This window comes from Lithobates pipiens, unplaced genomic scaffold, assembly GCF_037356315.1.
Source record: "Lithobates pipiens isolate NorthernLeopardFrog02 unplaced genomic scaffold, aLitPip1_a1.2 Scaffold_8, whole genome shotgun sequence".
NCBI classification, from domain to species: Eukaryota; Metazoa; Chordata; class Amphibia; order Anura; family Ranidae; genus Lithobates; species Lithobates pipiens.
In genome coordinates this window covers 51,604,678-51,631,132 of record NW_027507903.1, presented here as the reverse complement: position 1 = coordinate 51,631,132, position 26,455 = coordinate 51,604,678, and the positions used below count along the sequence as shown (strand labels likewise).

General features: G+C 40.8%; 1 protein-coding gene across 26 annotated transcripts in view; it reads right to left on the bottom strand.

Moving 5' to 3' along the window:
• Positions 1-26,455, bottom strand: part of PPIP5K1 (diphosphoinositol pentakisphosphate kinase 1) — a 332,491-nt gene that overhangs the window by 214,039 nt on the left and 91,997 nt on the right. For all 26 annotated transcript variants that reach the window (XM_077473361.1, XM_077473337.1, XM_077473343.1 and 23 more), the window contains exons 9-13: positions 20,918-21,039; positions 12,951-13,052; positions 12,696-12,782; positions 11,681-11,756; positions 7,296-7,405 (exon numbers count right to left, since the gene is read on the bottom strand). In XM_077473361.1, the coding sequence (XP_077329487.1) occupies positions 7,296-7,405; positions 11,681-11,756; positions 12,696-12,782; positions 12,951-13,052; positions 20,918-21,039 (497 nt within the window). The remainder of the gene's footprint in view (positions 1-7,295; positions 7,406-11,680; positions 11,757-12,695; positions 12,783-12,950; positions 13,053-20,917; positions 21,040-26,455) is intronic.

Genomic DNA, 26,455 nt, shown 5'->3' with positions numbered 1-26,455 from the left:
ATATCTCAAGGGGTTGCAATATCTACAAAAGGCACACTATGAAAGGGTTTTTCATCTGAATGCTAAAAAGTAACATTGGGTGATCTAGGTGCTCAATATAGAAATGGGCTATAAAAAAATAGCTGTGTTGTACAGTGTGTAATCATTAGGAAGCCTACTGTTAGTATACTAAGGAACACATCATTTATGCTAAAAGCTAAATATATTATAGAATTTGTACATGAAGAGTCCAGATACATTAGAAGGAGATGAAAAGAGCTGTTGCCCAATGTTTATATGCATGAAGATTCAGTCTATTTAAAAAAAAAAAAAAAAAGGTTTGAAAGATGATTCCTGCAGTGGATGAAGTGCATGTAACAGGAATTGAGAGTACAGCACAAAAGATGGATAGGGAGGACAGACAGTCTTTAGAAAATGTGCTACTTGTAGCTAACAATATTGGCAAACTATTGCCAGGAGTGCACATAACATTTCATGCAGATAATGTCTTGCAACGATGTAAATTGCTGGGAGTTGCCAACTCCAGAGATCAGGTTAAAGTTTTACTATTAACAGTTAAATTAGACACATGGTCTTCCTTACCAGACCATGTTAAAGAAGGAAGAGCAGATTACAATGAAACTGTAGATGAACTGCTAAAAATATTATATCCCTTTGACCTAGGCTTAATAGCAGCGTTTAGAACAAAACAGGAAAATAATGAGAATCCACTTCTTTATGCAAACAGGCTATGGTCAGCTTACTATGTAGGCAAACGGAGAAATGTAAACAGAGAGGACCCAGAGTACAAAACCCTCCTAATATCTAATGCCCATCCAAAATTTAAAAGTCAATGTGGATTTTTTATAAATCCTCTTAAAGATTCATATCAAAGTATCATGGATTGTATGCACAATTATTTTCATGTAGCCAGAAGGTCTAATTCTGTGAAATCAAAGATTTATCACCAGCCTACAAACAAAAATACCTATTTAGCAAGCCACACTACAGGAGAATTGGCCACCTTTTCAAACAGAAAGAGACATCATTACAATTACAATGCCTCCAAAGATAAGATCTATAGGCATGGCTCCACAGTTACTAGTCAAAGGCAAATAGCCTCATGCTCCCCTTTGAATGTAAATACCATGGAAAGCGATCTCAGATTACAGCACAGGAGATCAGTTCTGAAAGAACTTAAGTTAATAACCACAATTACGTCTCTTGAAAATGAGATTAAGCTATTGAAGGCACATATTCATAATTGGGAAAATACCAATAAAATAATGGAAACATCACAACATGTTCTTAAGGAAAAATATGAAGCATGCCATGCAGATGTGGTACAGTGTAATAAAGAACTGAAAGAAATAAAACAATCTTTTGATCAAATTGTTAAGACCCCACAGAAAACCGTCTATTCCATTCAAACAGAAAATACAGGAGGGAGGCCCAATCTATCTATATTATCTGCTAGGACTTCCCCTTACGGGGAACAAAACTTAAATATAAGCAATGTAGAAACAGTGAAAGAAGTACCAGATCTAATGTGTCATTCAGATGTCTATGATCTGAGTAATTTATTTTCACCAGATCCAAGTGCGGATGTCAGTGAACATATAACAATGTAAATATGTAAATGTAACAATGTGGTAGTGTTTGCTTTCTTTGTGCCAACGAAAGGGAAAAGGGTAATAACTTTTGTATAAGTTATATTTTCCAGGTGCAGGGAGCTCATGAAAAAGTATTTACATGTTAAGCAGGTGTATCAATATAGATGTATATACATAAATACATACACCTAAGGTAATGTATATTAGGCTAGGTATTCAAACATGGTTATTTGTAATATAGGTGTTTATCTTCCCCAAAGGATCAGAAGACTGCCATAAATATTCAAAGGTATAGGGTACAAGTGTTGCTTAGTACAGAATCTTACTCTTGCTTCAGTTTATTTTTATTTTTTGTTCTTGGTTGTTGTTTTTTTTTTTTTCTCTCTCTCCCGTTTGCAGAAACACATAACAATTAATTTGCAATTACCAAGGTGCTATCCAGGATGTATGGGATGCAATCGAAATGAATGTGTATGTTTGAGTGATGGAATGCATGGGTATGAACGGTCCATGTGTAAACAAAGATATTTTTCTTTTTTGTACTTAACATTGCTTTATGGCCATAAATAAGTGTGATCACACTAATGCGCATGCGTTGTACTGTTTATAATTTATTTTTTTTCATTGGAAATGAGCTCAATACTGGTACCAGTTTAAATTTATAATTTTTTTTTTACAAGTTTAAATGTACTTGCGAATAAATAACCTGTGCAAAAATATGAAATTTCAATCCCTATAACTATGAGGAACTGTAGGGATGTTGTGTAGATCTTGGTTTTCTCCTTTCCTGTGGTTTAGAGTGAAGGTTCTTTCACTCTGACACTCGGAAACTACCACGATACATTACTTTGCACCTTGTGGCATCTTATGGATTCAGTAGGTCTTGTGTTTTGTTTTGTTTTTCCTTCCAAATTAACTCATGTGATGCTAATATGTGTGAAGGTTATAGATCTACATGTTGTCGTTTAGAATTTAAGTATTTACAAACCCTCCCAGTTTTTCCATAATTTTTGGTCTGTCCGAGTATAGATATGGGGGTGGGTCCTGGACATTATTGACTGTACTTACGGTTAATGGACCCATTACCTTGGCTGGAAGTCTGTTCCAAGCATCCACTACTATTGTAGACCATTATGAACCTCTCAGAGAGGTACAGTGAGGTGTTATTAATGATTTTTAAGTTTTGTATTTTAGGGTAATTGCCCAAACAAGGATGGATGATCGGACGCAGATGGGGCAAAGTATTGTGAAACACAGATGAGGACCTTAAAACAATTTTATGTTGGTTTTAAGGAGAAGCCTTGAATGGAATTAATTACAGTCAGGCCTTACTAAATTCTAACTTCTTTAGGGCGGTCTGTTTCAATAAACAGAGGTCCTGCTCTCTCTAATACAAATTTTTGTGGCCTGCTTGACTTGCAAATTGTTTTGCACTAAGAGTCAATTAATATGTTAATCACCACCGAGAGAGGGTGTTGCGCAATGTTTGAAAGCAGATTCAATCATTTTGTTTAACACAATTACAGATTCAAGGCTCTTTAACAAATTAAAGGTTGAGGCAGCATTCAATCTGAATAGTTTTTTTTCTTTATTGTTTTTTTTCTCCTTCAACTTTTTCTCTTAAAGAAAACTATTTTTTTTTTCTTTACTGCCTATATCACCTTATTTTAATTTTTTTGGTGATTCTTCAGTTTGGCTTGCCTATGGTGAAATAAAAAAAAAAAAAAAGAGGGGAGTATGGAGAACATTTAAAGCAATTACAAATGTTGATATAGAATATTAAAAGCTTCCCTTTAGCATTTTGGGGATGGGTCGAGTATCCAACAGTTTTTGTTTTTCTCTTATGACATTGGATAATTGTTTTATATAATTTTAGGTCATTGTAGCTATTATCATGACAATAGTAACATAAGGCTTTAGCAACAGCCATGTGACTATTTTCTGTGTATATGTGACATACAATCCTCTCTACAGTTCTAATGTTGGGCAGTCATCAGATGTGGTCATTGATATATATTTTTCTTTTTCATTTCTTTCTTTTTGTGCCATAATAAGTTCAAAGAGCATTGCGTCAATATCATATAGATATACTGGGACTGGTGAGACTCATAGTGATTGGCAAATAGCAGGGAGTATAGTACATTTGTACTTAAGAGTATTTTATTTAGATTTTTCCAGAAGCCACTAGTGACTGGTGACATCACACCTATCTGTATTCTGAAATCCAGTCATGTTTGTCTGCGTAGGCGACACTGCCTAATCTGCAATGAGAACTCTTAAAGTGATGACCTCTTCCGTAGCCTGCTAAAGGCAGGGCTCGTGCAGTAGCTACACATGGTAGCCAAGGACGGTGCCCAAGGTTTGGGACCAGCACTGAACATAGCTTCAGTAACAGGAGTTAGTGGTGAGTTGCGATGGCAACAAGAACCCCCTGCACACTTGAAGGGTCATACACAGACACACAGTGGTATACGGCAGAAGTTACTTGCAGGCATATGACCATGGAGGAAGAAAGATGGGGGGTGGAAATCAGACACCTGGCTGAAGGGCGTAACCAAATTGTTACACGTCATTGAGAAAGGGGTCTTATTAATATGTCGCAGTATATCTATGGTAATTCTAATAAAAGGTCCTAACTGCTCAGACTTACCAGACAAGCATTAATTTGAATGCATGTGACTCAAATGTACTTGTGGTGTTCTTTCTCTACCTCTGTCCACATTAACAAAGTATAATCTTAGCCGGGAAAGCTGATCCAAAGGCCATTACTGTACGCGGTATCCAACGGGAATCACCATGGAAGGCTGTCCCAGAAGCAAGGGCAACATGACCAGATTGACATTATTGACTTTCGCACTAACATTATTGGACGGTTGAGAACAAGGATCCTCATGTTTTTTTTTATCCCTCTTGTTTTTTTTATTGTATTTTGTATCCTATGATTTTTATTATGGACTTATTACATTCAGAACAAGTGAGGACTACCGATACTGGGATCCAGAAATGTGAACTGTAGAGATGGGGATTTTAAAAGTTTTTTTTTCTTCTCAAAGAGTTTTATTTCATTTCAGAGGGCAAAGCCAAACGTTCAAAATATTAAAGAAGATTGCACATAAACCATTATTCTATGTGTGGCCGAGTCTCATATTCTCAACTGGCCACAAGGGGCCATCTGTAGCCTTATGAGTTTATGTGAAATCTCCATTAATACCTGTACAATATTGTAATTAGAAATATATTTCCATTAGATTTAAATATATATGTAAAGTATTGAGTGTTGGGTTGGTGTTACTGTAATTGGTTCAACTTCAAAGCTTGGCCTTTTGTTTTCCCTGATAACATCTCACCTGGGAAGTAAACAACAGCTTTCGTTGACTCATCCAATCAGGCTGTTCCCAATATACATTGACTAGGTACAGTGACCAATTAGGGAGAATGTATTAGCCACACTACAGAAAGTAGGGGGGGGGGATATAATGCTTTGTGAGCAAGCCAAGACACACTGGTGTGGGAGCACACGGCAGTCACCATGGGCTGACCTGAAGTTAACAGGTAACCTAACTCTGAACTTGCACCTTATATTGTATTGTAAATACGATTCTGTGAGTAATTTGTAAATATCATGTAAGCCAGGGGACCTACACTGTATATTGTGATGTACATACTGTCTGGTGTGTAATTTGTATATATATTATGTAACCCTATAAATGAATGTGTATTGCTGATTGAACTATCTCTTTTGTACAAGATCTCTCAGATCTAGATATGTATATGTCCATACTACTACAATGATTGAGGGGTATGTACATAATCATAAATACTAGTCAACAATACGATTATTGCCAACAGCAGCTATCAATAATCACTGTGTTCTTCCGGCGGAGGGGTGGGGGAAGCCATCCCTGCTGGGAGAACACAATGGGGGGTGGGGGCAGGGGAAGTCATCCCTTCAGGCTCTGTGGGAGGGATTGCGGCAATCCCATGAACACCGGCTGGGTTGATGGGGGAATCTAGTGATTTTCTTTCCTGCAACCCATTGTTGCAGGAAAGAAAATCGCTCCATCTATAGCCGGCCTAACTCCCACCAAGCATCTTTTCCTTCTAGGAGTGGTGATGTAACAGAACCTCTGTTAATGTTTTCACTGCTATCTTGCATCCCAGCAGAGAGATTTTCACTCACATTCTGTTCTGACAACAGACAACTGTGCACAAGGCTCCATTCATACTTGTGCAACTTTTCATGCGACTTTGGACATCAAAGTAACATGACAAGATGAAACCCATTCTTTTCAATGGCACCCGTTCACTTTGAAAAGGTGTCTGCACTACTTCAGCTCCACTTCTCTTCACTACTACTTCAGCTCCTGAAGATTTTATCTCCTTTCTGACCAGGCCATTCTTTTGCAAAACGGCACTGCATTACTTTAACGGACAATCATGCAGTCGTGCGACGCTGTACCCAAATAAATGTATTTTTTCCCCGCAAACAGAGCTTTCTTTTGGTGCTATTTGACCACCACTGCGCTTTTTATTTTTTGCGCTATGAACAAAAAAAGTGTCAATTTTGAAATAAATATTTTTTACTTTCTGCTATAAAACATTTACGATAAAAAAAAATGTGAAAAATCGAATTTCTTCATAAATTTAAGCTAATATGTATTCTGCTACATATTTTTGGTAAAAAATAAAATCCCAATTAGTATATATTGATGGTTTGCGCAAAAGTTATAGTGACTACAAACTATTGGATAGATTCAGGGATTTTTTTTTTTTTACTAGTAATGACGTTGATCAGCAATTTTTAGTGCGACTGCGACATTGAGGCAGACTCATTGGACACTAAATGACACTTTTTTGGGGACCAGTGACACCAATACAGTAATCAGTGCTAAAAAAAATAAATAAATAAAAATGCACTGACACTATGTAAATGACACCGGCAGGGAAGAGGTTAAACGTGTTTCCTATGTGTGCTTTCTAACTGTAGGGGGGAGTGCTTTGACTAAAAGGAAAACAGAGTTTCACGTTTCTGCTTAGCAGAAACATGAGATCTCCATTTTCTTTTTTGGCAGAACAGCAGTCTGCCCTGTTTACATAGGCAGAACACCATTCTGCCTCTCTGCAAACGATTGCCGGGTTCCCGGCATCCATCAAGGCTGCCAGACCCACTGATAGGCTCCCCGGCTCCCCCTGTGTCCAATCACATCGAAGAATTGAGTCGCACTAGTGTGAATGGAGCCTAAGTGAGAAGAAACCTTCCCAATTAAGCACAGATAATGATACAACTAAGGTTTTACTTAAAAAAAAAAAAAAAAAAAAAAAAAAACTTTACTAGAAAAAAAAGTTTTTATTCCCGCCTATGTACCCACTCATTCCCCTCACTTCCTAACATCTGTCAGACAGATAGGAAATACATGAAAATCCTCTCAGTGGGATATAGAAAGCAATAATAACACAATAAAAAGGTTTAAACTTCCTGCAATCCATTTAAAACTTCAAAGGTTTTGTATAACATTGGGACCCCACACAATACAAAGAGCAACTGGATAAGTGTAATAAGCCACAGAAACATATTGACAAAACCTTGTACTGTTCTGACTGCCCTGAACAGTGAAATTCACTTATTATAACATATATAGTTCATTTGGCACTGTACCTACTTTTCTTCTATTATCAAGATCTGTGAACATTTCTTCTACTTACATTTCCAGGACCGTTTTCAGCTGTTCAAGCTTGGATTTCCTCTCTTCAATCTCGCAGTCACTGTGCGCTCCAAGTTCTGATAGCAGCAGTCTTGCTATGTCAAGCACTTCCTGCTCAAAATCATCCAGGAATGCAGTTTTTATACAATCATTTACTCTGTAAAATGTTCTACCCTATCCAGGTGTAAATCATACTTAAAGCCTAAACACATAGACATGTATCCAGTTTGAAAATGTTCTGATCTCGTCAGCTTTAGCCACTATATGGAAAGCATTGCTTCTGTAGCAGGATATGTGCAGCAATGTTGAAAAGAACCATTAAAAAGGGTTTCTAAACCTAAAAACAAAAAAACAAATATATTGAGACTTACCAGACCTTAGATGTGTTGCTACATTTGTTTTCCTTTTTAAAGTGGTAGTAAAGCCCCCATTGTTAACATGTACCCTACAGGTAAGCCTAAACTAAGGCTTGTGGAGTCTGTGGAGTCATTTTTTACATTCTAGCTCCTTCCTGAGTGGCCATTGGAGTGGATTCATGCCATAAGTGGAACCAATTTGGGTTACCCAAAGTGTTTCTTGACCATCCTGTAAAAAGGGGTCAAACTGCTCTGGTGAGTGGCCATCTTCATACTGAACACTCGTGGTGGAAGATCTAGAAGAGTATTCCATTTTGGTGTTGGGATTTATTCACTTATGGACTGCATGCTTGCTTATTTTTTTGATGCAGTGTTTTTCTTTGTGACAGTTTTTTTTTATATGAACATGTAGAGCGCCTTATTCTTTATTTTATAATTCCGCACAGTTCCAGTGATTCGTGCACTTTAAAGGGGACAGCTGTTTGTTTATATGTTCTCATCCCCACAAGGCGCCATTTTGTGGTACACATTTTTTTAAAATAAGGCTTACTGTAGGTACAGTAAGTATCTCCTAAACATGCACCATTTAGGAGGCATTTACTATAGCAGAAGCCGGTGACGTCACCAATGCATTCGCACTGCACGCTCAATGGACGGTGTGCTGTCCACTGAGAGAAATGTGACGCCTACGTGCATACTAGCACATCATTTTTTAGAATATTTTTTGCAGTGTACTACCGATGTAAGCTTCCCCCCCCCCCTTTATGTTCACCTACTTTAAGGTAATCCTGCAAATAACACTTCCTGGTGGCTATGCTCACTCACTTCATTGTACCTATGGAAGGGTGGGGGGGGCACAGTCATCACCCAGGCTGGTCTTCCTCGCTTCATCTTCTTTACATGGGAGTTGGAGGTGTTAGTTTACAAAGAAAAAAGATAACCATTTTTCCTTTTAGTTCAGATCACAGGATGTGAAAAGGACACAGTATTTCTGGCATACCAGAAACCACTTTTTTTTGTATTTGCTAAAGAAATTCTTAACCTGCATAATTAAAACAAATGCAGCCTTCACACTTATAGAATGGTACGCTTCAATATAGTCCAGTTTTGTTGTGGGGTTTAGACATCCTTTAAAGATATCAAGAAGGTGGGCCAAAATAACGCAAAACACCCTTCAATATAAATACATTCATGAAATTTTAAAGTATTTATTGACTTCTTTACGCCATACTAACCTGCTCAGAAAAAAGTCATGTATACAAGTTTTCTGTTTAAAATAATAGGTACATTTCTCATTTAGAGTACTGTGCCCAGGCTATGAGAATTCAAGCATTTACATTCCTTAACAAGCAATTCTAGTTATGCAAAAATAAAAGTAAGTTCTTGCAAGCAGCTTAAAGCCCCATATACACCATCAGTATTTCTGCTGAGTTTTTCCATCAGATTTACCAAAACCATTTAATATGAGGTCAAACCTTAGAAGTTTCAATTCGTATGCAATCAGGCAGGCCCTTCTACTACATGGTTTTGGTAAACCTAAAGGAAAAACACAGCAGAAAAACTGATAGTGTGTATGGGGCTTAAGTGCTATAACAAAATATTATTTTTAAAACAATTATGTGATTAATAATATGTGGAATCACCCACACCTTGCACACGCTTATATATCTGTGATGAGATACAACGTAATAATTGCCACGCTTCACTATATAAAGCCTCATTAATAATACACAAATATAATCCACCATACAATTTGTGATTTCAAAGAAAATCTAACACATAGCCTCTAAATTCATAACATAACATAAAAATTATGAATGCATATATCTAGTCCATGCATATATGTGCCACATAACCACACAACATTAAAGCGGAGTTCCACCCAATTTGTGCATGTGAAATCAATCTCATTGCCTTGAAGAATTCTCTTACAAATGGCAATTTTAATTTTTTTTAAAGTAAATACCTTTTTTCTTTGATTTTCTGCAGCACTTTTGGCTGAAGCCGGCAAGTCGATTACATTACTAGGCGATTCGCTAAGGACTCCTGGGATATCAGCGTCATCTATCCATGTGAATCGCCTAGTGGCAGAATCTTGTGTTATTTCCAGAAAAAGCGCAGCACAGTGGCATTACTGGGCAGGAGCGAGATCGGGAGGTGCATGTTGGGTAGCCAGATGCACTGAATCCAAGTAATGAACAGAAGAGGGCTTTAGATGCCCCCAGCTGGCATGGAATCTCACTGCTTCTAAAATGTGGTTAGTAATCCACTATTTTCACATAAACTACAAAGAGCATATGACATTATCTAAATGTTGCTGTATATGTGTACACAAGTATGGTGGAGTGTTTAACAAAAAAAAAAAGTATTTGGGGGACTGGAACTCCGCTTTAACAAAATGGTTCTTGTAAGCAATATGTGCAGGATTTCTTGTTATGTCCCACAATACTGTGCTCATATTCCAATCCGTGCTAGTGTGCACCCTCCCGCCAGGTGTACTCTCACCTTAGACTATGACCACACTTTTACATATGGCCATAAACGTTTTTTTGTCCTGTGAGTAAGGACTAGGTGTGCTCTCTGAGTGGATGAGCTCAGTCACAGTGTTTTGGCTTTCCTCTAACAAATCCTCATACTGGCATAATTACCATTCGATGATAGAGCATGTTTTATCCCCCTGAGGAAGCCACGTGACCATGTAGGGGAGGGGCTTTGACGACGTCACACTGTTCTTCAAGACACATCAAGTGGTAACTATACCAGTGTGAGGATTTGTTATACATTGCAGCATATCTTATACATGTGAGTGGTGCTCTGGAAGCACTGTGAAAAAAAGTGAGCGTGCATTTGTAAGAGTTTTTGTAGAATAAACTTTTTAACGTCCAGTGCAGTGTCACTATGTCCAGTGATTCTTCTTTTCATGCCCGGATGGATGGGAGCATCGATGCTTGAGGCAGGAAAGCCAAAACTCTGACTGAGCTCATCCACTCAGGTAGCACACCTAGTCCTTATTCAAAGGACAATAAGCTGTTCTTGACCATATGCAAAAGTGTGGTCAGAGCACATCTGGTGACGAGTGCACGCTAGCATGGATTGGAATATGAACACAGCATTGTGGCATATAACAAGAAATCCGCATTGATTTACTTACAAGAACCATTTTATTAATATTGTGTGGATATTCTGTGGCACATATATGCAAGGACTAGCTATTCATGCATGGAATGGATATATACATTCATAATTTTTATCTTATAAATTTAGAAGCTACATTTTAGGTTTTCTTTGAAATCACAGAGTTTATGGTGGACAATATTCATTTTTTATTAAGGAGGATTTATATAGTGAAGTGTGGGACTTAATTAGGTTGTTAATTCTAGTTATGCATTTGACTACAGTAGCATAAAGGGATGCAGTGCATGTCTTTGTCCATTATCCCTAAATGAAGCACCAGTCCCTTTTCTTTTCAAATAAATATTTGGATTTGTAAGGAAGTAATTATTAGGGATGAGCTTGGGTTCGGTCTGAACTCAAGTTTAAGCGAATCAGGAAGGAAGCTGTCAGTACCAACCCAATCAGCTGCAGCACAGGCATTCCCTACCTTGTAGCTGCATGCACACAAAGGGGCAGGGATGCTTGTGAATTCATTGACATAATATGGCAATCTATTAGGTCAATGGTGTGACAAGCACCCACGCCCCTTTGTGTACATTCACCCGCAGGGAGCAAAATTCCTCGCCCACTGCTGATTGGGCCTGTGCTGACAGCTTTCTTTCAGGTTTAGACTGAACCCAAGCTCATCTCTAGTTATAATATGTAAATACATTTTTTGAACAATATTTTTTCCATTGGAGGAATTTTTTGGTCTCGTTTTGGCCTCGCCATACCTTTAGTGCTTGATCTCTAAGAACTGACTGAGGGAAGTCTCAGTACTTTTTTCTAAACTTTCTCACCAAAATTAGAAGCAAAATTAAGAAGCACATTTAGTGCGTTTGAACTTCACATTTCCAAAAAATTCACCAAAATATACCTGTAGTTGTTCTGGCTTCTTAAGCTTTAGCTTTCCCGTTTTATAGCCATCATGATGTTCGAATAACTCAAAAAACCTATGCATTAAAAAAAAAAAAAAAAAATAAAAAAAAAAACTCAAATTTACATTTACTCTCTTAAAAAATAAAAAATAAAATCTCAAGTCCTTTATTTTATTTTTTTTTATAAGGGAAAGCACCCAACTCTTCAAAGGTTTCGTAAAGTTAACTTCATGTCTTATTACCAAGGACTCTACCTTTCTGTAAATACATTCCTTTAGTCAAAAACTTAAAATAAAATATTACGCAATAATAGATTATAAATGGAGGAAGTTGTCCTATTTCGAGGGAAATAAGAAGGTGGCCTCCAAAAGGTCACTTCCAGTTCAGCCGCCACCTTTAGTGACGTTATATCCATTCCAGCACCCATCTTTGGACACCACCCGCTCTCCAGGGATAAAATGACCCCTTCAGTGTGTCACTGTGCTGGTAAAAACACCGGCACCCTGCCCTGTCTGCCCATGTGAGCTAGCAGAGGAAAATTGGCGGGATGGGGCACGGGAGACCGGGACCTCCAAGCTGGCACCAGGTTAGTCCCCTTCCTTGGTCCTTCAAGCAACACACACTCCACGGTGCTGGAGGATATCAAACTCCCAAAAGGGAAAAAAAAGAAAGAAAGGGGAAACTTTGGGAGGACCTGCAGTTTATCCTCTGCCCCAAATTCCTGCAACAATCCAACCTAGTCCTCCGAAGACAGGAGAGGGTGAGAGGTATTCAGGATGACTTGCCCAAAATAATCCCAAAAGAAAAACAAAAACCTGGGGATGCTTCACTGTTGTTTTGCAAGACACAGGAAACACAAGAACTGAGGGTCAGCCTCTTGGGCTGCCTTTTTACACCTGTGTGTTTCCTGTAGGAGGTGGAGCCTATCTCATGTGACCGTTCTGGAGGAGGACTTGGGAAAAGCGATTTTATACACTGCTTGCATAACATTTAGCTACCTCCTTTTATTATTACCGTGGATGTCGAACCTCCATTTTCATCTTCTGCTTTGGAGTGCGGTCTCCATGTCGTATAATAGCTATTACACATCGCAACTCCATCCTAGGACAACGCAAAATAACACATTCTTATGAGCATGAAATAAAACATTCTGCTTTGTAAACATGCTGATTTAGTATTTGTAACTAGTAATGATCAATTTTGAAACCCTCCTCTGTATAATATAATTATATATATATAATATATATAATAAAAAAAAAAAAAACTTACATTGTTCCAGATGTGGTTGGTACTATAGGAATATCTTCTGCCTCTGTTGGGATAGACCAGGGAATCTGGAACTGTGGAGCAAGCTCTCTCATAATTATATTCCTATGGAAAGCAAATATAATAAGTTACCATATTTCCCCTAAATTCCAGAAACAACTTAACAACTAATCCATTAATTGACAACTAATCGATTATGAAATAAATCCATTACTATTTTCATAATCGATTAATCACCCAGCCGATTAGTTGGCCTGCATACAGAATACATTATTTGTTTACATATCAGGAAATACAGCGCAGCACACATACAGCTCAGTACATCATCCATACAGGTCAGTAAGTGCCTGAGAACTTGAATGTGTGTGAGGAGCAATGCCTCATGGGACATGTAGTCCTGGGCAGGAAGTGAGTAGTTCTAAAGGCAAAAGTTTTCTTTACCTTGCTATTGGGGCTCTCTATACTGTACTTAACGCACAGCAAAAAGCAGTGTAGAAACAGATTAAAAGCAAACTGCATAGGTGTGTACCGAGCCTTATGCTGGCCACATGGATCAATTTTCAAATGAAAATATTGAGACGAAAAATCTTTGTACATTCAATGAATGAAAGAATGTTTGAAATTTTCACTTGCTTTTAACATTCTATTTTAAAATGAATGTAATTTCTAAACGAAAATCACATACACTGTCTGAAAATTCTTTTGACCAAGCAGTTTTCTATTATTTCTACATTTTCCTGTCATTGTGGTTGAAAACAAAAGTCGACTTGACCCCACTAATGATTAGAAAATTGAACGAACGTTCTTAAAATTACATTTTTTTTTGAAGGAAGACATTGTTTTTGTATGCCCAGCATATAATATATTACAGTTCTGTTTGAAAATCTGCAAAACAGTCTAACTTTTTTTTCTTTAAATAAAAAAATATCTGAGCGCACCCGAAAACATCCATGACCCGGAGCGTCACGGTAAACGGCCGCTGATATCGGCCGTTTACCAAGTGATCGCTCCGTCAAATGATGGAACGATCACTAGTAAACAAACTGGCGTCACATCCGGTTCCTCTCTCCCCTCCCCGTACCTATTGGTACAGTGCGAGGGGAGAGGGGGGAGATCGGTGGCAGCAACGCTGTGGGCTGGATGTGTAGTGCCCACAGCGCTGCTCAGTGCCCATTCCAGCCTCCTCCATACCCATCCACACTCATCCATCCATGTTCAACCATCCATCCATACTTCACATACTCATCCATCCATCCATCCTCGCCAATCCATGCTCACCCATACTGAGCATACTCATCCATCCATGCTCAGCCATCCATACTCGGCATACTCAGCCATCCATCCATCCATGCTCAGCAATCCCATTCACCCTATCCATACTCAGCCATACCCAGCAATACTCAGCTGTACCCAGTCATACTCACCCATTCCCAGCCATCCCATCTATACCCATCCATACTCAGCCATACCCAACAATACTAAGCCGTACCCAGTCATACCCATCCGTACTCAGCCATACTCAGCAATACTCATTCATGCTCAGTCATCCCCATACACGGCTCATCCATGCCACTACAGTACAGTTATATGTGTAATTTATGCTCCAAGAACACCTGATGGCGCTCCCTGCATGTTGGGCCTCTGTATGTGGCCACACTGTGTAAAAGTCTAATGCCGCATACACACGAGCGGACTGTATGGCGTACTTACACACATTTCAGCGGACAATCCGCTCGTGTGTGGGCTTCAGCTGACTTTTTCAGCGTGCAGTCCGGCGTACTAAGAATTTCGGTTTTTTCGAAATTCTGTCCGTCGTACTTTGGTTTCAGCGGACAGTACGGTCGTCAGTATGCTAGTTCGACGGACTAAGAATGGCGCATGCCCAGAAAGGATTTACACGGCGGAAGGGTGCTTTGCTGTGTCTTGGACTTCCTATTTCTAGTCCCGTCGTACGTGCTGTACACGTCATCGCGCAAGCTTTCGACGGACTGTTTGGGCATCCGTGTGTGGTCAAGTCCGTTCAGTGGAAAGTACGACGGACTGTCCGTCGGATTGTATGACGAACTAAGTACGCCATACAGTCCGCTCGTGTGTACGCGGCATAACATATTTGGTATCGTCATACTCAGGAGGAATAGTAGAACGTGCTTTGGGGTGTAATTTGTGCTATGCATATGCTGTGTGTGAGATATGGCCTGCTAATTATAACAAGTTTGTGAACATCTTGATTTTACAAATTGTGGGAAAAAACTACAACTTCAAAAAAACTCACCATACCTCTTACTAAATACATTGGAATGTCTACTTTCCAAAAAGGGGTCATTTGGGGGGTATTTGTACTTTCACTGGCTTGTTAGGGTCTCAAGAAATGAGATAGGCCATCAGTACTTCAGGTGTGATAAATTTTCAGAAATTGGCACCATAGCTCGTGCACTCTTTCACAAAGACCAAATAATATACACAGAAGATATGTAGCGGTATAAATTTTGGCCAAAATATATGAAGAAAAATTACTAATTTGCAAAATGTTATAATAGAAACAAAGAAAAATTAATTTTTTTTTTTAAAGGAATTTTCTGTCTTTTTTCTTTTATAGCGCAAAAAATAAATAACCCAGCAGTGATTAAATACAACCAAAAGACAGCTCTATGTCTGTGAAAAAAAAGAACAAAAAATTCAAATAGGTACAGTGTTGCATGACTGAGTAATTGTCATTTAACCACTTTGCGCCCAGGCCAATTCTGACATTTCTCTCCTACATTTAAAATTCCTAATTTTTTTGCTAGAAAATTACATAGAACCCCCCAAACATTATATATGTTTTTTTTAGCAAAGACCCTAGAGAATACAATGGCGGTCGTTGCAACTTTTTATCTCGCACAGCAATTTTTCTAACACGTTTTTTTCAGAAAAAAAACAGTTTCATGCTTTAAAAAAAAAAAAAACAGTAAAGTTAGCCCAATTTTTTGCATAATGTGAAAGAGGAGGATACGCCGAGTAAATAGATACCCAACATGTCACGCTTCAAAATTGCACGCGCTCGTGGAATGGCGCCAAACTTTGGTAATTAAAAATCCCCATAGGCGACGCTTTAAATTTTTTTACTGGTTACATGTTTTGGGGTACAGAGGAACTCTAGAGCTAGAATTATTGCTCTCGCTCTAACGTTCACGGCGATACCTCACATGTGCGGTTTGAACACCGTTTCATATGTGGGCGGGACTTACGTATGCGTTCGCTTCTGTGTGCGAGCTTACGGAGACAGGGGCGCTTTACTTTTTTTTTTTTTATTGTTAATTTTATTTTTATTTTTTTTAGTTTTACACTTAAAAAAAATAAATAAAAAATTGATGACTTTTATTCCTATTACAAGTAATACACTGTAGTACATTGTAATAGGAATATGGCACGATCGAACATATTTACAGTGAGATATGGGGTCAATAAGACCCCACATCTCACCTCTAGGCTGGGAATAATTTAAAAAAAAAAAAGAAAAAAAAAACGATCCTGGCTTCCCTGCCAAATCGGCGCCGTTAATTTGAATACCGAGGCCGGGCGTGACGTCATAACATCGCGCCCGGCCTCCGAACGATCATAGAGACTCCGGGGACGATCTGGTCCGCCGGAAATCTCTATAGTGACTGGCGGGGGCTGGCAGATCCTGTGACCGACTCACCGATGGAAGCGGTGAGTCGGTACAAGCACCGGAGGGCAGCGGGAGAGGGGGGGCGTCCCGCCGCTATGATCGTTCTTATGGTGCAGGGAATCGCCGGCTGAAAACGCTGATATATGAATGATGTCTGTGGCCTCATTCAGATACAACCACCGAAAGCCCATGACGTCAATAGACGTAGTGTGGGCGCCAAGTGGTTAAAATGTGAGAGCGCTGAAAGCTGAAAATTGGTCTAGTTAGGAAGGGGGTTTGAGTGCCCAGTGGATAAGTTGCCTTTTTTTTAAACTTTACATATTAACTAAATGATACACCACTTTTTTTTTAAGTTTATTAACCGATTAATGAAAACAATCAACTAATCATAATCAACCAACTAATCGATTATGAAAATAATCTTTAGTTGCAGCCCTAGTACAATGCTTTGCAAGACAACACACAAATTAAAGTAATACAAAATACATAAAGGCAGTCAGGGAACACATCCCTGCACAAAGTATAGGCACAGGCACTTATTTCCCTAGAGTTCCAAGACCGAATGAATATAGCTGCAGGGTTGTCACCTATTTCTGAACATTTATGAATTAGACTTCAAGCATCTGTGCCAATGCAAAGTGCATTGGCACAATCTACTGCAGTTCAATGGTGATGTTCAGCTGCTGCTGGAATGTGCACACCTTTTCCGAAAATTCATACAAAGACCCTAAGGCAGGGGTTTTATTTTTAAAAATGCATTTTCAATTAGAAAACACACGTGGGCGAAGAAACATTTGACAGTGTCTCTTTACAGGACTTGTATCAGTTTTATCTTCCCAACGAAAAATATCCCACTCTTCACAATCACGCCTTATTTATGTGACCACCTACAGTGCCTTGAAAAAGTATTCACACCCCTTGAAAATTTTCCACATTTTGTCATGTTACAACCAAAAGTGTAAATATATTTTTTGGGGATTTTATGTAATAAACCAACACGAAGCAGCGCATAATTAAGTGAAGTGGAAGGAAAATGATAAATGGTTTTCAAAATGTTTTACAAATAAATATCTGAAAAGTGTGGCGTGAATTTGTATTAAGCCCCCTTTACTCCGATACCCCTAACTAATATCTAGTGGAACCAAATGCCTTCAGAAGTCACCTAATTAGTAAAAAGAGGTCACCTGTGTATAATTTAATCTCAGTATAAATACAGCTTTTCTGTGAAGTCCTCAGAGGTTTGTTAGAGAATCTTAGTGAACAAACCGCATCATAAAGGCCAAGGAACACACCAGACAGGTCAGGGATAAAGTTGTGGAGAAGTTAAAAGCAGGGGTAAGTCATAAAAAAATATCCCAAGCTTTGAACATCTCAGAGCACTGTTCAATCCATCATCCAAAAAATGTAAAGAGTATGCCACAACTGCAAACCTACCAAGACATGGCCGTCCACCTAAACTGACAGGCCAGGTAAGGACAACATTAATCAGAGAAGCAGCCAAGAGGCCCATGGTAACTCTGGAGGAGCTGCAGAGATCCACAGCTCAGGTGGGAGAATCTGTCCACAGGACAACTAATAATTGTGCTCTCCGCAAATCTGGCCTTTATGGAAGAGTGGCAAGAAGAAAGCCATTGCTGAAAGAAAGCTAAAAGAAGTCCCAATTGCAGTTTGCGAGAAGTCATATGGGGACACAGCAAACACGTGGAAGAAGGTGCTTTGGTCATATGAGACCAAAATTTTAAACTTTTCCGCCAAAAAGTAAAACGCTATGTGTGGCAGAAAACGAACACTGCACATCACCCTGAACACACCATCCCCACCGTAAAACACGGTGGTGGCAGCATCATGTTGTGGGGATGCTTTTCTTAATCAGGGACAGGGAAGCTGGTCAGAGCTGATGGGAAGATGGATGGAGCCAAATACAGATCAATCTTAGAAAAAAACCTGTTAGAGTCTGCAAAAGACTTGAGACTGGGGTGGAGGTTCACCTTCCAGCAGGACAACGACCCTAAACATGCAGCCAGAGCTACAATGGAATGGTTTAGAGCAAAAACATATTCATGTGATAGAATGGCCCAGTCAAAGTCTAGACCTAACTCCAACTGAGAATCTGTGGCAAGACTTGAAAATTGCTGTTCACAGATGCTTCCCATTCAATCTGACAGAGCTTGAGCTATTTTTGCCAAGAAGAATGGGAAAACATGTCAATCTCTAGATGTGCAAAGCTGGTAGAGACATCCCCAAAAAAGCTTGCAGCTATAATTGCAGTGAAAGGTGGTTCTATAAAGTATCGACTCAGGGGGGATGAATACAAACACACTCCACACTTTTTACATATTTAGTTGTAAAACATTTTAAAAAAACATTTATCATTTTCCTTCCACGTCACAATTATGTGCCACTTTGTGTTGGTCTATCACATAAAATCCCAATAAAATACATTTCCGTTTTTTGGTTGTAGCATGACAAAATGTGGAAACTTTCAAGGGGTGTGAATACTTTTTCAAGGCACTGTATATTTGTGAAGAAGAGAATAAACAGTTGATCGCACACCTGAATCCAAAAGATGCTGTAGAACGAAGATGCTGTGTTTGAACACGGCCAATCACATGGTTCTTTACTCAGATCAGGGTCGCGCCACGTCCAAGCAACACGGCGCGGCCACGATCGCCACGATGCGCACCCACGCAGGCGCGGGAGCTGCTGTTCTGGGCCGCCGTCATATGACGGCGGCCCAGAACAAGAGCTGCACCGCCCCACCGTCATCTGAGTGTGGGCGGGCGGCAAGCAGTTAAATGCTAAAACATCTGATCATGAAATGGTCAAAGCAAGAAATAATGTAAACGTATAAGCAAGACATGTATTAAAAACAAAAAACGGTGATGAGCCGGAATTAGCACCTTGGACCGGGTGTGTCCATTTTTTGCCTGAAACCGTGTATGCACCCTTGTTCTGTTTACTGTATATTTGTGAGCAACTATTTTCAAGGATGAAGCACACCAAGGGCAAAATTAGAATCAAAATGTCTGATAAACACCTTGAAAATTCATTGAAAATTGCTACTCCATCCATCGAACCAGATATTGATGTGTCAGTTTATCAAAAAGTGTCAAATATCGCACTAATTTTATTTATTTTTATGAAGTTTTATTACTCAGCTATATTATCTATATCAGTGATCGTTACAGTGGGAGTAAACTTCCTTGGTTGATTTTTTACCTATAGGTAAGCCTATAATAAGGCTTACCTGTAGGTACAGTAAATATTTCCTAAACGAACACGGTTTAGAAAATATTTACTTTAGAAGCAGCCAGTGACGTCACCGGAGCATACCCGTGCTGTTCCTTCAGGGCCCCGAGCTGTAAACAGGGACTCCCGTGTGCATGCCTGGGGCCCATTTTAACTTGTGATCTGCCTGACTTTTTTGCTCATCAGCTATCCTTATTGTTAAAGTGGATGTAAACTCATTCTCATCCTTTCTAAACTACTGCCATAATGGTTATCTATAAGGATATACATGCCTCCTGCATGTATCCTCATCTGTCAAATGTCTCCCCTCTGTCTGTTATGAGACCCGAAAAACTGCAGATTCGGTGGGTGGAGTCGTGATGTCAGTAGATTCCCAGCTCTCCTCTACACTCCCCTTGTCAACATGAATTTTCTCCTGTGTATTTCTTACACTGAACTTCTGCTCACTTATGATCACTAACATCCAGTCAAAACCCAGAAAAGTCACCACACGACTTCAGCATACCCAATCATGCTGAGGTGTGGAGCAACCAATCCTGGGAGAGCAGGAGAAGAAAGGTGGAGGGGATCTGAAGTACACAGAATGCCTCTCTCAGGCTCCTGCATGTGATATGTAAATCACCTGTCACTCACAGAAAGGTGGAAGAACTGACTCCTATTTCTCTGTATCAGTTTGAAAAAAAGCTAAGAGGATTTGCTCAGATCTGGATTAACTCTTATTGGCAAGACTGGGCACAGATGACATGAAATCCTATACTGTAAAAGGTGCGAGCCTTAATTTAAAAAAAAAAAAAAAAAAAAAAAAAAAAAAAATGGGTTTACATCCACTTTAATGTATTTTATGTTTGGCCCAAGACAATTTTTCTTCTTCCAATGTGGCCCAGGAAAGTCAAAAGGTTGGACATCCTTGCCTTAAAGGATGTGCACAGTGCAGGAAGGAAACCAAAAGCATGGGGAAATACACTATAGTACATAGTTTAAATTACAATGATAGATTAATCTGCATTGTGTTACAAACTAATAAAGAAAGCATGGGAATAATTACAAAGAAAACAAAGCAATAGTAACATACCCCAGTATTTTGGCACAGTCATCATAATATTTCATGGAGTTCTTCACAAAACTGAAACCATTGACATCACAAACAAATGAGTGCCCATTGGCTCTTAGCAAGTCAAAACCACAAACCGTTTGCTGAAAATGACAAATATGAAGAATTAATCATATGCTAGGAGGTACAAAAAACATACAATACAGTACTGTCTATAATGCACTAAACAAAATTCTTTGTTTTAAAATAAAACATTTTAGGTTTGCAAACTTGTAATAGCTTACTGGTGAACATTACTTAATGTAACTCTTACATCTATACTATTTATCGGTAGCCATAGGCTTTGGGACGAATATTGAGTGGGACATAAATGCTTTTATTAATGGAGCGTAAAAATTAATAGTCGTTTTAAAACTTTGCGGTTTTAACAATTGGTTGTTATTTGTATTTTTTTGGCATTAGATAAAATTTTTGTATGCATTTTCAAAGAATGATTTTACATTACTATATGATTTAAAAAAGTTTTTCTGAGATAGAGATTATATATATATATATATATATATATATATATATATATATATATATATATATATATATATATATATATATATATATATATATATATATATATATATATATATATATACACACACACACTCTGGGATGATTATCATATATTTAACTATGAAGGTTTTATCACCCTTTTCACATTAATAGCCTTTATTGTAATATCTACATGATATGTACAATAGACTGAGTTTAAGATTATGTTGTTATGATATCCCTAATGTATAATATATTGAATTTAGGATTATTTATTTTTGATTAGTTAATGTTTTAACTGATGTTAAAATAAAGACCCCTTTCTGTATAAGTATCATAATTAGAATATTTTAAATTTTACTTCATTTTTTATCTCTTATGAATTCTCTTTTTTATTTGTAATGGCATCTCTATTTGGACAGGCATCTTCTGATTATATTGTTGGAGATAAAGGGTTCGCATTTAATTGCGGAAGGACAGCCAAGTTCCGGCCCGTCTACGTGTAATATGTTTTGTTTACATTTGAGAGCATTAAGCACACGCCGGGAGGTCCGCACCTTGCTCTGAGAGTGAGGCTTGGTTCCCCGGGTGGCATGTTGTCTGGCCTCGCTTTCAGAGCGAGGTTTGGTTTGTAGTTGCAGTGTGGCCTGGCCTAGTTTCTATAGTGAGGTCTGGTTTGCGGGTGTTTGATATCTGGCCTCGTTTTTATATCGAGGCTTGGTTTATGACAGGGCTAGAATAGCGCATTCTATACACAGCCAAGCCTCATTTTTATGGTGAGGCTTGGTTAATGTTTATGACAGCGCAGCAACAGTGGTTATATCTCGAATGGATGTTAATGTCAAAATATGGATGCCTGTTCATTAGGGGTGCACCGAATGGTTTTTTTGGTGCCGAAACCGATACCGAAAATGAAAAATACACTAGGCCGAAAACCGAAACCGATACCGAAACAGCACCGATACCGAAAATGACTGTTTTTAAAAAATATTTTTATACAGGAGATGGTCAGAGACTGGGGACATGGTACAGGAGGTGGTCAGAGACTGGGGACATGGTACAGGAGGTGGTCAGAGACTGGCGACATGGTACAGGAGGTGGTCAGAGACTGGCGACATGGTACAGGAGGTGGTCAGAGACTGGCGACATGGTACAGGAGGTGGTCAGAGACTGGCGACATGGTACAGGAGGTGGTCAGAGACTGGCGACATGGTACAGGAGGTGGTCAGAGACTGGCGACATGATAAAAAAGAGATAAGTGCAGCCAGCGATGCCCCCCACTGATGCAGCCAGCGATGCCCCCCTGGGGACATGGTACAGGAGATGGTCAGAGACTGGGGACATGGTACAGGAGATGGTCAGAGACTGGGGACATGGTACAGGAGGTGGTCAGAGACTGGGGACATGGTACAGGAGGTGGTCAGAGACTGGGGACATGGTACAGGAGGTGGTCAGAGACTGGGGACATGGTACAGGAGGTGGTCAGAGACTGGGGACATGGTACAGGAGGTGGTCAGAGACTGGGGACATGGTACAGGAGGTGGTCAGAGACTGGGGACATGGTACAGGAGGTGGTCAGAGACTGGGGACATGGTACAGGAGGTGGTCAGAGACTGGGGACATGGTACAGGAGGTGGTCAGAGACTGGGGACATGGTACAGGAGGTGGTCAGAGACTGGGGACATGGTACAGGAGGTGGTCAGAGACTGGGGACATGGTACAGGAGGTGGTCAGAGACTGGGGACATGGTACAGGAGGTGGTCAGAGACTGGGGACATGGTACAGGAGGTGGTCAGAGACTGGGGACATGGTACAGGAGGTGGTCAGAGACTGGGGACATGGTACAGGAGGTGGTCAGAGACTGGGGACATGGTACAGGAGGTGGTCAGAGACTGGGGACATGGTACAGGAGGTGGTCAGAGACTGGGGACATGGTACAGGAGGTGGTCAGAGACTGGGGACATGGTACAGGAGGTGGTCAGAGACTGGGGACATGGTACAGGAGGTGGTCAGAGACTGGGAACATGGTACAGGAGGTGGTCAGAGACTGGGAACATGGTACAGGAGGTGGTCAGAGACTGGGGACATGGTACAGGAGGTGGTCAGAGACTGGGGACATGGTACAGGAGGTGGTCAGAGACTGGGGACATGGTACAGGAGGTGGTCAGAGACTGGGGACATGGTACAGGAGGTGGTCAGAGACTGGGGACATGGTACAGGAGGTGGTCAGAGACTGGGGACATGGTACAGGAGGTGGTCAGAGACAGAGGACATGGTACAGGAGATGGTCAGAGACAGAGGACATGGTACAGGAGGTGGTCAGAGACTGGGGACATGGTACAGGAGATGGTCAGAGACAGAGGACATGGTACAGGAGGTGGTCAGAGACAGAGGACATGGTACAGGAGGTGGTCAGAGACAGAGGACATGGTACAGGAGGTGGTCAGAGACAGAGGACATGGTACAGGAGGTGGTCAGAGACTGGCGACATGGTACAGGAGGTGGTCAGAGACTGGCGACATGGTACAGGAGGTGGTCAGAGACTGGCGACATGGTACAGGAGGTGGTCAGAGACTGGCGACATGGTACAGGAGGTGGTCAGAGACTGGCGACATGGTACAGGAGGTGGTCAGAGACTGGCGACATGGTACAGGAGGTGGTCAGAGACTGGCGACATGATAAAAGAGATAAGTGCAGCCAGCGATGCCCCCCACTGATGCAGCCAGCGATGCCCCCCACTGATGCAGCCAGCGATGCCCCCCACTGATGCAGCCAGCGATGCCCCCCACTGATGCAGCCAGCGATGCCCCCCACTGATGCAGCCAGCGATGCCCCCCACTGATGCAGCCAGCGATGCCCCCCACTGATGCAGCCAGCGATGCCCCCCACTGATTCAGCCTGCGATGCCCCCCACTGATGCAGCCTGCGATGCCCCCCACTGATGCAGCCTGCGATGCCCCCCACTGATGCAGCCTGCGATGCCCCCCACTGATGCAGCCTGCGATGCCCCCCACTGATGCAGCCTGCGATGCCCCCCACTGATGCAGCCTGCGATGCAGCCTGCGATGCCCCTCTGCAGTGAAGAGAGCCGTCTGGTTGAATAGAGCGCCGGGAACATCACAGCTTTAATTTCAATAGCTGTGTGTTTCCCGTCGCGCGCCGTCACACACAGCCCCTCCCCCTTGTCCAGGCACTTTGATAGACAGATCACCCGTCCAATCTGGACAGGTGATCTGTCTATCTAGGTTCCCCGGACAAGGGGGAGGGGCTGTGTGTGACGGCGTGCGACGGGGAACACACAGCTATTGAAATTAAAGCTGTGATGTTCCCGGCGCTCTATTCAACCAGACGGCTCTCCTCACTGCAGAGGGGCATCGCAGGCTGCATCAGTCCTGCGCTATTCACCCCCATCATGGGCGGCACCAGGGGCGGGGTGGAGTTCCGCCCCCAGGCCCCGCCCCATTTTCGGCTCAATTATCGGTCGTTTTTTCCTTTCGGCAAATTGCCGAAAAGGGCATTTTCGGCCGATATGTTTCGGCGGCCGAAAATTTCGGTGCATCCCTACTGTTCATTATACATAATATATTATAAGAATCTATTGTAATCATTTTTGAATATCTCTGGATGGTTTAAATACTATATATGGAGATTAAGAAAGACATATATACAGTGGTGTGAAAAAGTGTTTGCCCCCTTCCTCATTTCCTGTTCCTTTGCATGTTTGTCACACTTAAGTGTTTCGGAACATCAAACCAATTTAAACAATAGTCAAGGACAACACAAGTAAACACAAAATGCAATTTGTAAATGAAGGTGTTTATTATTAAAGGTGAAAAAAAATCCAAACCATCATGGCCCTGTGTGAAAAAGTGATTGCCTCCCCCTTGTTAAAACATACTATAACTGTGGTTGTCCACACCTGAGTTCAATTTCTCTAGCCACACCCAGGCCTGATTATTGCCACACCTGTTCACAATCAAGGCATCACTTAAATAGGAGCTGCTTGACACAGTAAGGTCCACCAGAAGATCCTTAAAAGCTACACATCATGCCAAGACCCAAAGAAATTCAGGAACAATTGAGAAAGAAAGTAATTGAGATCTATCAGTCTGGAAAGGGTTATAAAGCCATTTCCAAAGCTTTGGGAATCCAGCGAACCACAGTGAGAGCCATTATCCACAAATGGCGAAGACATGGAACAGTGGTGAACCTTCCCAGGAGTGGCCGCCCGCCCAAAATTACCCCAAGAGTGCAGCGACGACTCATCCAAGAGGTCACAAAAGACCCCACAACAACGTCCAAGGAACTGCAGGCCTCACTTGCCTCAGTTAAGGTCAGCGTTCATGCCTCCACCATCAGGAAAAGACTGGGCAAAAATGGCCTGCATGGCAGAGTTCCAAGGAGAAAACCACTGCTGAGCAAAAAGAACATCAAAGCTCGTCTCAATTTCTCCACAACACATCTTGATGATCCCCAAGACTTTTGGGACAACATTCTGTGGACCGATGAGACAAAAGTGGAACTCTTTGGAAGGTGTGTGTCCAAGTATATCTGGCGTAGAAGGAACACTGCATTTCATAAAAAGAACATTATACCAACAGTAAAATATGGTGGTGGTAGTGTGATGGTCTGGGGCTGTTTTGCTGCTTCAGGACCTGGAAGACTTGCCGTGATAAAAGGAACTATGAATTCTGCTGTCTACCAAGAGATCCTGAAGGAGAATGTCCGACCATCTGTTCGTGTACTCAAGCTGAAACGAACTTGGGTTCTGCAGCAGGACAATGATCCTAAACACACCAGCAAGTCCACCACCGAATGGCTGAAGAAAAACAAAATGAAGACTTTGGAGTGGCCTAGCCAAAGTCCTGACCTGAATCCTATTGAGATGTTGTGGTATGACCTTAAAAAGGCCATTCATGCTCGAAAACCCTCTAATGTAACTGAATTAGGACAATTCTGCAAAGATGAGTGGGCCAAAATTCCTCCAGGACGCTGTAAAAGCCTCATTGCACGTTA